The sequence below is a fragment of the Neodiprion virginianus genome, chromosome 2 (assembly GCF_021901495.1).
Source record: "Neodiprion virginianus isolate iyNeoVirg1 chromosome 2, iyNeoVirg1.1, whole genome shotgun sequence".
Classification (NCBI taxonomy): Eukaryota; Metazoa; Arthropoda; class Insecta; order Hymenoptera; family Diprionidae; genus Neodiprion; species Neodiprion virginianus.
The window spans coordinates 19,117,786-19,133,015 of record NC_060878.1 but is presented as its reverse complement, the minus strand read 5'-3'; the positions used below and the strand labels follow the sequence as shown (position 1 = coordinate 19,133,015).

The window sequence follows — 15,230 nt, the reverse complement described above, 5'->3', positions numbered from 1 at the left end:
GTATCAATTGCCGCTTGTTATCCTGCCAACTAAGAGCCAATTCTTTTTGTACGCTCGTGCTTACTTCGTGTTTTTTGCTGCGTATCAAACACTGTGGAAGAGTCAACTCTTCGTAAGCTATCAGACAACGCTTATAATCATCAAACGTGATGCTATTTATCGATGAATTTCTTACACCCTAGGCGCGCTTACACACTTTTACTCCACTGTCATATTTTTCCCCATCCATACCCATTGTAGTAAATGTGTGCAGCTTTGCTCGCAGTCCCACAAACTCTCTCATAATTTTACCATTATTTTTATCCTTCATTAGCCCTAGTTGTTTTTTGTTTTTAAGGAGAATACCATACAGATTGTCGGGCGGATAGTCAGAAGTATCAAACATTGTATCTACATCACGTTTGCTGATATCGTAGATATTAGGCACATTGAATTGATAAATAAGGCTGTCTGTGTCAGTATACATCAATTTAGCTTGTTTATTCGAAAAGTTGGTTTTAACATAATTATAGTGGAAATCGTAGAGAAAGATTTTTGACAGATCTAGAATTGATGCGCCGACGTGAATAGGTTTGACAAAGTGAACTTTGACACGATTCATTTCAATGATAACCACATCAGTGCCAAATACGGTGCAGTCGTGAAAGTTTGCTCGGGCAATCAGCGTTCTCGCACCACCTCTTCCCTCCCAGTTTGTGACCAATTCAACATCTTTTTGATTTCGCACATTCTCCATAGTGAAAGAATGTAAATTTGAAAACTGAGGAATTTGGAAAATTAACGACGGAGCCAGGAATCGAACCTGGTATCTACAGATGCTTTACCGGAGACTTACTCCACCAGACCACCTAGCCGCCCTGACTCTGTTGTCGTTAATTTCTCTCATCACCAGTTAGTTCAAATTTGTTTTTCTGTGCCTGATTTATGTATATATATATTTTTCCTTATTTATGGGTAACAGTGTAATTTTACCGGGGAAAGTTGACGCGAGGGATTTTATTAAAAAGTGACAATCGTAACCGGACAAATTGTGGAAAACTATTGGAATTGTGTGCGACTCTCTGAAATTCAAATTACACCGATTATGAGCAGGACCACGATATTTACCCGTGAAGTGACAGTGATCGTAACACTTTTTCTCCTCAGGGGTAAACGGTTTTTCACAAATATAACAATTCTTTGCGCGCATGTGGCGATCGCGTTGCACTTGGGTGAGAGCCTTCATCGGAATTATGTTTTTGATGCGTGACTCTACTTGAATTGATAAATCTTTAAGCTGTTTTATAAACCAATCTATGCAATCGACACCGCGTTTACCGTGGAACTCCGATGATATCTCATCGTACGCGCAATGTCCGTAGTACCCCACACTGTGCGGGACATGCTTTTGAATTTCACAAGTCTTACGAGTTTCAAATTCATCTACAGGTTCGGGGATTAATATACATTCGAGATCGGCGTGTACGACAAACGTAACGTTGCCTTTGTTTTGAAAATTTGAAAATACTAAATCTTCACACTTGGGAAATTTCATGCGTACTTTATTCAGCGTAATACAATCTTGTTGAGGATTGTCGTAGGCGTGTTTCACGCTAAAGTGGCACAAACAGTTGTCACATAAAAACAGTTGACCAGTATGATTAGACAATTGTTTGCTCACCAATCGGGAAAGATCTTTAATCCAAGCAAAGTGGAATCTCGGTGCAAACTCACCAGTCATCTCGTCTTCCGGATTACTCTCAACCATTAGAAGATGGATCGTGTTAATGTTTACGCTATGCAAATTTTTACTCAAATAAATTGGCACGATGACACTTTTATTTAATTTTGCATGATGCGAAAGAGTTTGAGATTCTATACCATATACATTGATGTGCAAATTATTTAATCTCTCAAGCTTTTTCTTATCACGTAGAGTAGCAGGGAATTTGATAGCCGTACAGTCCAACTCGGAAATATAGCGACGATAGTCGTGAGTCCTATCGGTGTTGATGTTGACCGGGTGGAGGGCTGCTGTGACGGACCAGAGAAGGCATCTTTCGTCCTCGTTCCTCACGTTGATCACAGCCTTTTTATGTCGAATGTCTTGGGGCAGCTCGATGAATGTTGAAGCTCCCACGGCGAGAGGCTGATAGTGGTTGATATTTACAGCGATGTTAAGGATCTGAATCGTGCTCCAACCGGAATCGCATTGTTCGAAATCTTCCACCTTTAATAGCAGATCACCCCGTGCACGTATAAACCAGCCATTTACATCGCTCGATGGGAGAAGAATCGCCACGTTAAATGTGTTGAAGCTCTTAACTTCGGTGAAGATCTCTTCGTGCTTGGCATTTTCGAATTTGCACGATAATTGAATGATTAAACGAACTTACCTCTAAGTGAAGTTCTATCATAATTGTATGTAGCGCCTCTTCCGAATAGATCATCTTGTAGTACCCCCACTCCACGCCAGTGTTACCACATGTTTACAGTAAAACTAGAAACTTTTGGTCTCCTCCGTTGGTCTATCTGTCTGGACTATCATTTCTTCAAAGTATTTGCCGTAATATTTTGGGTTTACCTCTGTGTACACAGAGTTGGGTTACCTATTGGTGGGACTGATCTATTCGGAAGAGGCGCTACATACAATTATGATAGAATTTCACTTACAGGTAAGTTCGCTTAATCATTCAATTGTATTTCGCGCCTCTTCCTCTAGATCATCTTGTAGATGTTTAAAGATCATTACGGCACCAAAACACGGTGAATTGTTGAAAATGAATATATTCTCAAGTAACAAACAACCCAAAAGTGTAGTACAACTACAACCAAAACAAAAAATAGCTACTCGAACAAATGAAAACTTCTTATTTATCTAAAACTGCTTTGGCAAAAGCGTCCTTATCGTTATACACAGGTAAGTTATAGAATCTCGCAAAGGTCTGAGAGGCTGAGGTCCAACCTGCCGCTTTCCTTATGCAGTCTATATTTACTCCTTTCTTATCCGCCGCCGACGTCGAAGCATGTCGAGTGCTATGCGCCGAAAAAATATTTGTGTCCACGCCACTCTGTTCTAACATACTTTTCACCCACCGACTCAAAGTCTGGGCTGAAACCGCCCCGTATGGTTTCTTGATTGCAACAAATAATGCTTGTTCGGCGCCCCTGAGATCCTGTGTCCGCTTAAGATATGCCACCAAAGCTGTTGCAGCGCATATACTATTATCTTTCCCGTAGAATGGTACATTTAGCAAAGGTTGTCTTCTGTTGGGCCCCGAAGTCTTTACTTTATCCGGAACTTTAATCTGTATCTTTTCACCCAGGTTCTGAATATTCGGTATCTTAATTAATGAAAGAGTCTGCATTCGTTGACCCGTGACTAGTGCGAGTAGGGTGACAACTTTTAGCGAGAGGTTATTGAGCGAGATCTCTTCGTTAGGCATTAGACTGGCCGCATAATCCAGGACAATCTTAGGGTCCCACGTTTCGTCGTACTTGGGTTTCGGAGGACGTAACTCAGACACTCCCTCAAACAGTCTTTTTACTCTAGGGTCTTGCCCCACGTGAGGTCCCAAAACTGAGGCTAACGCCGATCTTAAACAATTTAGGGATCCGTAAGATGCTCCCTTGTTATATTCGTTGGTTAGTAATAGTAACACGTTTTCAATCGAATTATCGAAAGGGCTGACGTTCCTGTCTGAGCAAAAAGACCACCATTTCCTCAACGCGCCGTCGTATTGCTTCATCGATGAATTGCGGAGCGAGGCCAGCATCAACTCGAAGGATTCCTCGGGGACGTTCCTTATCTCGAAGGCTTTCCTGATAATATTGCGGCCACCAGGGTAGTGTGCTGCCATAACGGATGAGGTTCCCTGTTCGCGGAAAGTAATAATTTCGAGTTAGGCTTAAAAATCAGCGGCTCACTAACACAGAGGGCCCGAAAGAGTGGATACCAAGCTTGTCCTAGCCAGTCAGGGACTACAAGAATACCCGTTGCGTTTTCGTCTCTAATTTTTCTCAGGACTCGCGGAATGACTATAAATGGTGGAAATGCGTAGAAAAAAATCGTTTCCCACGACATAGTAAAAGCATCTACGGCTGTACAGTTCGGGTCGCGTAGCCAAGAGACATATTTTTTACATTTCGAATTTATTCGACTCGCAAAAAGATCGATCTCGGGTCTCCCGAATTTCTGGACTATCGAATGAAACGCTGCGTTTGACAGCTCGAATTCGGTTTCGGGTTCAAGCCGACGTGATTCGAAATCCGCCTCCGTATTCTCCTTCGTACTAATAAAGGACGCGAAGACCCAAATTCCCCTTGTCTCGCACCAGTCCCATAACGAACGAGCTAGACGGTTTAATTCTTTAAAACGGACGCCACCCATTCTATTAATATATGCCACAGCTGTGGTGTTATCCACCCGCAAAAGGATATCGCAGTTTCTCATGTTATCGGCGAAACATTTCAACCCGAAAAGAGTCGTCTTGAGTTCTAGTATATTAATATGATTTTTCCTTTCTTCTTTACTCCAGAATACGTGAGATCTCTCGCTTCCACAAGCAACGCCCCAACCTGATAACGACGCGTCGGTAAGGATTTCCCGACAATATTGAGGAGCTTAAATTGAATTTTTTGTGGAGAGGATAACTCTGTCCCACCATTTCAGATCCGAATGAAGATCCTGAGACAGGGTCATATAACCGTCGTAATTTCCCTTATTTTGCTCCAAGGCAAGGTATCGTGCTCTCTCGAATGCCTTTGTGTGACCCAGGCCATATCTAACCGCTGGACAACACGAGACAACGCTACCGACAAATTCTGAAAACTCGCGAATTTTACAACGTTGAATACGGCTATATTTTAAAACCAATTGTTTGACTCTTAATCTTTTCTCCCTTGGAAGCTCGATAGTCATACTTAGCGAATCAAACCAAAACCCGATATATTTACATTTGTTTGTCGGAATTAGCTGACATTTTTCGTCATTAATTGTAAATCCCAATTTCTGCAAACGCGAGCACGTGACTCGAACGTTCGCTTGACATTCCTCAAAAGACCTACCGACGAGCAAAAGGTCGTCGATGTAGATGACCGAAAAATACCCTTGTCGCCTCAGATCGGTCATTACAGGCTTTAGCAGTTTAGTAAAAACATATGGCGCTATGGCGAGCCCAAAGGGCATACACGTAAACTCATAAAGCTGACTCTCGAATTGAAATCTTAAAAATTTTCGGTTAGATTCAGCAATCGAAATCGAGTAATAGGCATCTTTCAACTTAACTTTTCCATTAAACAACCCCTGCTCAAGAGATTTATAACGGTCTTCCGATCTTCCAATTTGAAGTGTTCCGTCTGAATGAACTCATTCAACTGCTTTAGATTCAGAATAAATCGAGAACCACCATCCAGCTTCGGTACCCGGAAAATGCCAGAAAGAAATTCGCCGTGAGTGCTGTCGCACTGGCGGATAGCACCCTTCCGTTGCAGCTTCGCTACTATATCGGCCATCGCCCCCCTCTCTTTTTTGGAATCGAAGATTCCCCTCGGAAAGGTAGACTGACATGGCTGAGACTCAAAGGGTATCTTGTAGCCCTCTATTCACGATAATATTAACGGGTTACGCGTTAGCTGTTCCCATTCTTGTCTAAAGAATCTAAGTCTTCCGACAGTCGAACTTACTGGTTCTAATAACGCTTCCGGTTGTTGCTCCGCTCGGACTTCTGATTGTTTTTCCAGTTGGTCCCGTTCTTGTGGTTGTCTCGGCGGAATGACGAATATCCTTGATTCCTCGGCTCCTTTCTCCCGCCTGACGTCGTAGCAAATCTCTGGTTGTTCTGAGGACGACGCGGCGGGGCTGTCGAGTTTTTTGAATTCTTCTGTCCCTGTGGCTTTTGAGGAGCTTTCAGCTCCTTGCGCGAGCTCTCAAGTGCCTTCGCCGCCTTTAATTTCTCCTCCAATTGTTGTCCGAACAGCCATTCATCTGGGACAGTAGCGTTCAAGGTCTCCTTACACGATACGTTTAAGTTCGCGAGGATCAGGCTTTTCCTTATGATCGACTCGTCGTGGAGGAGGTCAGCTAACAGTCTCGAAGCGTCGCCCAATAGCTCGAGAATGAGTAATTTTTCAGCGCCGCCCTCTAGAACTTTCGAGAAAACCTTTACGATTGCGGCGAGACACGCCGTGATCTTCGACTGCCTTGCGTGAATCCTCTCGTCTCTCTTTACAACCGACCCATGTAAAGACGCCTGAACCTCGGGATTGACTCTCGGTGGATCGATGATGACGCAATTGGACGGCGGAGGGTGCTTTTTTATGAGAGAGACTCTGTCCTCTGTGGGCAAATCCGTCTTTAGGATTTCTTCCAAACGAACAACTAAGTCCTTAGGAATTGCTTCTGCCAGAACTCGATCCTCCAAGAAACGTCTCCCTAAGATCTCTAGGATCGCGGGGTCGAGTGAACCCTCACAGATCGCTGCCTAGGTTGACTGTGTTTCCTCGCCAGCTACGCTGTGACTCTGAGAAGGATTCAGGTGTAGAGCGCTAGCCTGGATCACTGGTTCTGTCACAACAGAACTCTGCGCAGTCTGCTGGACCAGCAAGTCAGCTGCGCTGGACCCCTGCGGAGCCCCTGACTGTGTAACCGTGACAGTCTGTTGGGTTATTTTGTTTATCGCAGGAGGATCTTGTCCCAAAACTGCCTGCGTAGCAGTATGATGGACCACTTGTCCCTCTGCGGATGAGCTTGACAAGCTCCCAACCTGCGCAGCGGTCTGATCGACAAATTGCTCTGAAGGGCTGTAAGAGAGTTCTCGCTGTATCGATTCGTCATACACACTGGATCCTTTCGAAGAGCTTCTTCGAAATTGGCTTCTTCTTCTGCTTTTTCCTCTGCTACGCCGTCGCCGATTGGCCTCTGACGATGAGGACCTTGAGCTTCGGTGACGTCCTATCAACGAAAGTGAAAACAATAATGACGACGCTATTCCGTGGTTGTCAGGTATGCGTCTAAAACCTATAGGTTTTCATTCATTGTTTTCTGCCCCCTGGTTAAAACGTTTAGCAATGACGTCGGGAATGTTTTGGCCGAGTTCAACTCCCCTTTATAGGTTAGGGCCTAAAGGGTGCCTCGAGTAATGCGCCTTGAGAAACTCTCCTCCGTGTAGGTTAGAGCCTACACGGGTGGCCTCGAAACATTTGCACCGGTCTGAGTAATAAATCCTCGATATAGGTTAGTGCCTAAACGAGTGACCATCGAACGCCAATCTCTGCCATATAGGCCAGAGGCATGCCGATGCATCCTATCGAATATTCTGGAACATAAAGGAAACATAAACTTACGACGTCTCTTCTTGTGACGCTTATTGTCTCGTATTTCCAAAATCGCATCCTCCAGTCGCCTTAGTCGCTTCTCCATTCGATTCTCCTTGTCTTCTTCCTCGTCTGAATAACCTCGGTATCTTTTCTTGTCCATGATTAAACAATTTGTAAAAAACCTATAAAAAGCACATGTGGTTTCACCGGCACAAAGATGAAGAATGTTAGTCCAGACAGATAGACCAACGGAGGAGACCAAAAGTTTCTAGTTTTACTGTAAACATGTGGTAACACTGGCGTGGAGTGGGGGTACTACAAGATGATCTAGAGGAAGAGGCGCGAAATACAATATGAGGTTAACCTTCACATTTCCCTCCTTGCGCAGTACCAGCTTCAACTTTTCGGTGACGACGCGCTGCACATCGTCCAGAAAGGCGTCCAAATTTTTATGACAGAGATTTGTGACAACCCCCGTTCTGATTTGGCTGGGAAAAGCACTATCCACGTCGTCCTATTGTACACCCGCAGGAGTAACGATATTTCCACCCGTCACCACCATGCACTGCTGCAACTGCTTGATCTTCGTCACCCAAGATTGCAGGAGTGCGATCATATGTTGGATTCGCATTTTCGCACGAACGGTTGTTCCTCGTTGCATGGAAATATCGCGCAGAACATGGATATTTGCAATTCCAATATCAGTCCAATGATTGATGACAGCTCCATTCTCTTCTCCGGGACGTTGCTCTCTCAGCAAATTTCACGTCCCCTCCATCTGCTTTGCAAGTCTCATATACGCTTCGACTGCCATGACTTTGACGTTGATATAAGCTGAACTTTAGATAACTTTTTTGACTTGCACGTATCGTGTAAGACTGATGATTCTGCATCGGATGCGTTGAGCTTATATGTATATAGGCCGATAGATCGCAAGAATTTGAGTGTGACGGTGGTGGGTCCAAGCTTTGTACCACCCCCGCCATCAAAGAATCAAAAATTATTATGGTATACAGGTCTAAGCCTGCACACCCCAACCCCAATCATTGTCGGACATGCGATGGGAAAAATCGATCGACGAAAAGCAGGTAGCGAGCAGTGTTTGACGTGAAAAAAAATCTTGTCTTGCCCGCTCTTGACTCGCTGGTATATGCACATACAATTTTTGGTTTTACAACTCTTTATAGTGAACAAGTCCGAGTCTGCACACCCCTAACCATATTAGCGTGGCGTATGCAACGAGAAAAAAATCGGCCAACGAAAAGCTGGTAGTACGCAGTGTTTAGCGTGAGAAAAATCTTGTCTTGCCAACTCTTGACCGGATGGTATGTGCACATGCAGTTTTTGGGTTTTCCGACTCGTTAATCAGCGTGGGGCATGTGATGGGAATAATCGGTCAACTAAAAGCAGGTAGCGAGCAGTGTTTGACGCGAGAATGTGCACTGTAACCAATTTTTTTTGAGGTTGAGGGTTAAACGATAGAAACGCGATAATTGGTTACCCTACGGCGCAGTCACTAACCTGAATAATTAGATAGAGAGAGAGGTAATAAGAGAGAAAGATACGATTGTTGGGCGCCAGACGCACATGCGTCAAAAATAGATAATTAGAGAAAAAGACAAAGGTAAAGGTAAAGGTAATAGATAAAGATAAGGTCAGGTTCTACGACGGTTTTGCACAGTTTGCTCAGATAGTCAAGATAATGGTAGAGGGGCGGAGTCGAATCCGATAGATAAAATAAGAAACAGGTGAAGCAGGAATAATATCAAATATATTAAGCGAGAAGCGATAAGTTTAATGACAAGCAAGTAGCTGAAGAGATTGAGATACAATTACGATAAATGCAATAATTAACAATATTTACAGCCAGAGAAAGGTTAAGCGAGAGAGTTAACAAATAACGGAACGTTTTCCGAATAAGCGGGAAATATGCGCAAGCTCGCGATACTAAAGGTAATGATTAACACGGTTTTAGGATAGATAGGCAGAACAGAAAAGATATACGGTACTTAAATTAAGCGGTAAGCAAATAAATCATAAAATATGAGAAGCGATTATGAACACATGCGAAATACAACAATTGTAATAGTTATCACATTACCAGAATGATCAGAAATAGGCAGACAGGGAATTATGAATTACAAGGTAAATTCAAGCGACAGGTCAAGTAGAAAATTATCATAAGATATAGAGAATACAGATAATACGTAGTCTCTAGTTTGCGGTAAGTGCGAGAGAAAGAGAGATAATATTCGGTACGATAAAAGATAATTCAAGATAAGGCAAACAATATTCAAGATAATTAATATGCAACGTACGGCAAACCAAATAGACTACGGACAGCTACGATCAGCGATAATAGCGAAGAAAATAATGAAAAAGATGTTATGCGATACGGCACAATACTCCAATGTCAAATGAACGACGAGCGGGACCGCGCAGCGATGTGAGATCGCTCCCGCGGTACACTCACTAAGATACGATAACCAACGGTAATAAGTAAAGAGACAGATATGAACTAATCAGAGAAAATATAACGAAATAGCAATGCTCAATAGCTAAGATAAAAATTGATCCGTTAACGGAACGCGCTGCTAGACAGCGATATTAGACATTCAAATATTCCAGAAGAGAAAGATAATAAAATAAAGCAATAGTCACTACAATGCGTAAGTAATAGTCAACCAGTCGCGAAGTTACTTGCAATAAGACAGAGAAAGGGACAAGATAAGAGATAAGAGAGAATAAGGTACGAGCCCAGGTGGCTCGAGCAGACCAACTGCAAGATAAAGAGAAAAGATACGAGCCCAATTGGCTCAAGCAGACCAACTGCAAGATAAAGAGAGAAAGAGATAAAGGTAAAGGTACGATATATTGCAAGTAATCTCGTGGCTTCACAAAATAGAAAAGGAACCTCACTTACGTAAAAGAAGATATAGCAGGTACTAGCGAATGCGGTATAATAGCGAGAACTAAGTACGGTGATAGCAGTAATGGCACTATATATGACGATAGCACGTCGTTGCGATTCAGGAACTGAACGTAGAGTGACGAGGTGAGCGATGATCCAGATTTTCGTAGAGCTGCTGTCACGTGATTCTTCCCCAAATTTGCGGTATTCTAATTGGACCAGCAGGTCGCGTAGGTCTGGTCTACGGGTAGGCGGCGATAATCCCTCGCCGCTTGTTTTTCTTCTCCCTCGACGACAGGTATCGAGGTATCGGGACGTCGGAAGGTGGTTCGAGATGTTTTCCTTCAGCTATGCGGTATCGTTGGTGAGAGGGGGGGGGGGGGGGGGGGGTCGTACTGCTCATGTGTTGCGATATTGAGGTGTGCGGCAATAGTACGTCACCGGTCCTTCGGACTTGCGACCGACTGTAACTCACTCCTTGCTATACTGGTACTCACCGTTGTAGCTATTTCGTCGGCGCTGCATCCCGGCCCTCGCTCATTGAAGCCCTCATGCCGGAACGATCTGGTAGTGATGGCCCTCAACCCGGATCCCCACACTAGATCCACCAGATCCACGTGGTCAGCATATCATTAGCCTATTCCACGCCGCAGTCCTTCGATAGGACGGTTCGTGAAGAGAAAACCGTCCTCTATTGTATAGTCAACGACTTAGTAGATGTTAGGGTCGGTTCAGCTCCAGGCTGATAAGTATCGTCGACGGGAGGCTTTGTTGTGTTTTTGACGCACAGCCCTGTACGCCGCCTAACGATGCATCCGAGCGGTAGAAGCATTCATTCGTGGTTCGGCTCGTGGCTGATAAGTCTTAAATAGTCGGAGGTACTGTTTGTGCATCACGCACGACCCTGTTCGACAACTAGATAGGCATCCATCGGGAGTGGTTTCAGCGGTGTTCGTTCATCTGTAGTCGGTGGTGGTCGATGTTGAGCTGGTACGTGACCCGTGTCAGGCAGTGTCCTGGTATCTTGACGCGAAGGTCTCGCGGATGGTTCTCGTAGAGCATTACAGAATTAGAAAATAGCATACCATTAGCTTAGTAAAGAGAATTCAACTTAAAGATAATTAGTCGTTCATTTTTGGAGTATTGGCCTCAGACGTGCTGTCGTTATTTTTAGCGATATCTGCACCTAGGGGAATGCGATAATTAAACAAAGTGACGGGGTACGAAATACCACGTCACAGCACATACAGTTTTTGAGTTTTATGAGTCGGTAATCAGCGTGGGGCATGTGAGGGGAAAAATCGATGAACGCAAAGCAGGTGAGCTTTCGAGAAAATTTTCTCCTAGCTCATGCTGCCCCGCGTCACGTTTTTGTCTGTATGTCACGTGGTGCATGCTCTACGAATGATTGGCCGGCTGGTTTTTGCTCGGTGGAGGGTGGGTGCGACTCCTTTAGTATAAATTCGAACAGCGGTTTGAAACTTCTCTAGTAATTTTGAAAATCCTTCGTGTGAAAACAAGCGTTTTTGATGAAGTGAGTTGTGAGAAAGAAAAAAAAAAATTAATGATGAAAAATGGAAAAGGGGTCGGTCAGACTCCCCACCCAATTCACCACCACGATCGCCAACTTATAAGCGGGTGTGCAGAGAGGTGGGTTACGATGAGGAGGAGGATGATGATGAAATGATCGATAGTGATGCCGATACGTTGATTATCGACACCGAGCCATGTATTGACAACAGTGCTGGTGATGATGATCGCGAGTTTGAGCAAAATTTGGCTGGCGAGCATCATCATCTAAAATCATCACCATCACCGACTGATGTGCAGGATAAGGAGGAGGAGGATGAGGAGGAGGATGAGGGGGAGGCGGAGGTGGAGGGTGTATGGAATGGCGACGATGTTGATGAGGGGCGGGTGGAGTTCGCTAATGATTTTGACGATTGCGAAGATGTACACGCAGATTTAGATTGCTTCTTGATGAGATTGATCAAATCCATCAAATGCTGGGAGACATCGATAGAGCTGACGACGATGGCTATTATTCGGACGAGGATTGGTGTGTAGCACCACATTAAAATAAAATTTTAGTATCCTCCATACTTTCATTGTATTACTGATTTTGAACATGTGGAAACTTTTTTGGGTTGAAGATTTATCATGTATATAAATGGTGAGTGCAGCAGCCTCAACTTTTCTATTTCAGTTTGCTCTTTTTACAGATTTTTCGTCACAAATCAATTTCGAAAAAATGGCATCTCATTCCCATCACGAGTATGATTCAAGTGATGATGATGATGGTGACGAGTGGGCAATCGTTGATTGGGGTGGGGATGAAGAGGCTTAGGAAGAGATAATTATAGGTTTTTCCGAAGCAACACGCGAGTTCTCGTTGGAGGAGCTTCGGGAACTCGTTAAGAACGCACGAGCTGTTCGAGTGAGGCCAAACAGCCAACGTTATATAAATTACGGGGATATATGTATAGACATAATTATTGAAAAATGGGCGAATGAAACTATCGTAATAATTATAGATGCCGAAAACAGCGATGATGATGATGATGATGATGATGATGATGATGATGATGATGATAATGTTAGCGAACAGGATAACGATAATGATTTTATGGATTATTTTGAGCAATAAACCACGCTAAATTCACAATTATTGATTATATATTTTTCACGAGTAAAAATTCATAACATATACAATTGGTATGACAAGAATGGGTGAAAGTTATAAAGATATATAGTTGTAATGTATTCCATTTATAGATTATAATTTTATCGAATAGTAATTTTTTTCAATTCTATGTATAAGCTATGATATTGTTGTAATATATAGATAAATTCCTAATCTTGATCAATGGCCAGAATGGAACTTGACGAGCCATCTATTGGCCAGCGATAGTTTTGTGCAGCGAGACGAGCTTGCGCGGGACCGTACGCGTCGCGTCCTTCCTTCCTCTCTGCTAGGTGATTAACTTGTACAGTGTGCTGCGACACACTCTCTCTCTCTCTACGCCTGGACTTCTTGATAATAGGACGTGCCGCACTGACATTATGTAAGTAGACATTGTATATTAAAATAATCTACTTTAATATTACCTTGTGGAACCACACTCTCTTTTATTTCAACATGGTAGCAGAGTGTGGTTGGTTCGCAAAGTTTTTCTATCATCATACAGTTTACCTTCGGGAAAATGTATGTGATCTACAAAAGTGGCCTGTAAAAGTTTGACGACACGTGGCAAAGTGAAAAATTTTTCATGAAAGAAATATAACGGTTACAAGATTTAGAGTAAAAGAATATACGCGCAACCAAAAAGATAAAGTTTTAATTTAACTAAAAATGGAAAGAACTGTGAACATTAATAACAATTCAAATGCGATGTCAGTGGATGAAAAATGGCATGTGAAATAAGTGATGAAGCGCGAGTACAGATCAAATTCGTTTTCGAAGTAAAGCATATGTTTTCATGGATAAAACAGATAGTGAATCAAGAACACGAATTAATAGTCAAAGATATTAAGTTAGAAAATCAAAACAAGAAATCAAATTCGTCAAGTGTTTTTGGAAGAAGTTAAGAAAGTTGTTATTCTGAAAATTTAGTATACGAAAATATAAGTATAAGTGAATCGAAAATGGCTAAGCAAGTTAAGATGGAAGATATTATGATACCCATTTTTGATGGAGCAAATTATTCAAGTTGGAAAATAAGAATAATTTTATTACTGGAATACAAAAAGTGTAAAGATTCAGCAGTTAGTAATATCACCGATAAGTTTAAAATTAAAGAAGATTGGATAGAAATGGATTTAAAAGCAAGAACGCTAATAGTCAGTTCAATCTCTGATAAATAATTAGAATACGTTGGTGAATGCAAAATAGCATTAGAAATGATGACAAGATTTGATAAAATGTATACGATACAATCAACAGCACTGCAAATAATGTGCAGAGGAAAAATCGGTGATATTAGATTGACAAATTACCAGTCAATATAAGAATTTTTTGTAGAGTTTGAAAAATTAACAAATGAATTTAAAGCAGCTGGAGGAAAGATAGACGAATCAGAAAAAATGAGATATTTGATCAAAGCTTTGCCACCAAGCTACAGTTATATTGGCGACTTTCTTGATGTAATACCAGAAGAGCAAAGAACCGTTGATTACTTGAAGTCCAAAATAAAGGAGAAGAATTTGAATTCGAACGACACAAACAATAAAAGCAATGTCAGCACATTCGGTGCGAAAGCAAAAGATAAGTGCTACAACTGTGGTATACCAGGCCATCACAAGAAAGATTGTAGAAAGGGACAACAGAGCAACCGAGGTAGGGGTGCTCAATTCAACGATGATCAACACAACAACAGAGGCAGAGGTACTTAAGTCAATCAAGGACAGCGAAGTCAACAGCGAGGATACTACAGAGGTGGAAATCACCGAGATCGAGGCAGAGGACAAAGTCAATCCAGAGAAGACTATTCCAGCAATCAACAGGGCAACTACTCGTCGGAGACTTCGGCAACACAGGTATGCAAACCAAAAGCAGCGGACTACAACGTCAACAGAGAAAAACTTAGAGATTATAAAATGAGACAGGTAAATCATGTAACAAGTTTCAACGAAAATTAGACCGAAATAAGTTGGTTACTAGATAGTGGTTGTACAGACCATATTATAAAAAATGATAAATTCTTTTATGATTATGTGGATTTGAAAATTCCAATTGATGTTAAAATGCCAGATGGAAAAAATTTGAAAGCTACAAAAATTGGAAATATTAAAATTTTTCTAAAAAATTATTATAATCAGGTACAAATTGATTTAAAGAATGTAGATTACGTTGAAGGCATAAGACAAAATTTATTAAGTTTTTATAAGATAACAACAAATTATACAATACTAGCTAAAAATGAAAGTGCCAAAATTTATAATGAATCAAGACAGTTAGTAGCTGTTGCAAACAAAGTAGATAATTTATACACTTTGAAAAGTTTTATTTCAAAAAGAAAAAATA

General features: G+C 42.1%; 1 protein-coding gene across 1 annotated transcript; it reads right to left on the bottom strand.

Moving 5' to 3' along the window:
• Nucleotides 1-3,516: 3,516 nt before the first annotated feature.
• LOC124297724 (uncharacterized) lies at nucleotides 3,517-6,814 on the bottom strand. The gene is made up of 4 exons (XM_046749032.1): nucleotides 6,772-6,814; nucleotides 6,531-6,715; nucleotides 5,665-6,461; nucleotides 3,517-3,854 (listed from the first exon to the last, which is right to left on the bottom strand). Exons 1-3 carry the CDS (start codon nucleotides 6,812-6,814, stop codon nucleotides 5,670-5,672), a joined length of 1,020 nt encoding a protein of 339 aa, XP_046604988.1. The 3' UTR covers nucleotides 3,517-3,854; nucleotides 5,665-5,669.
• Nucleotides 6,815-15,230: the final 8,416 nt, after the last annotated feature.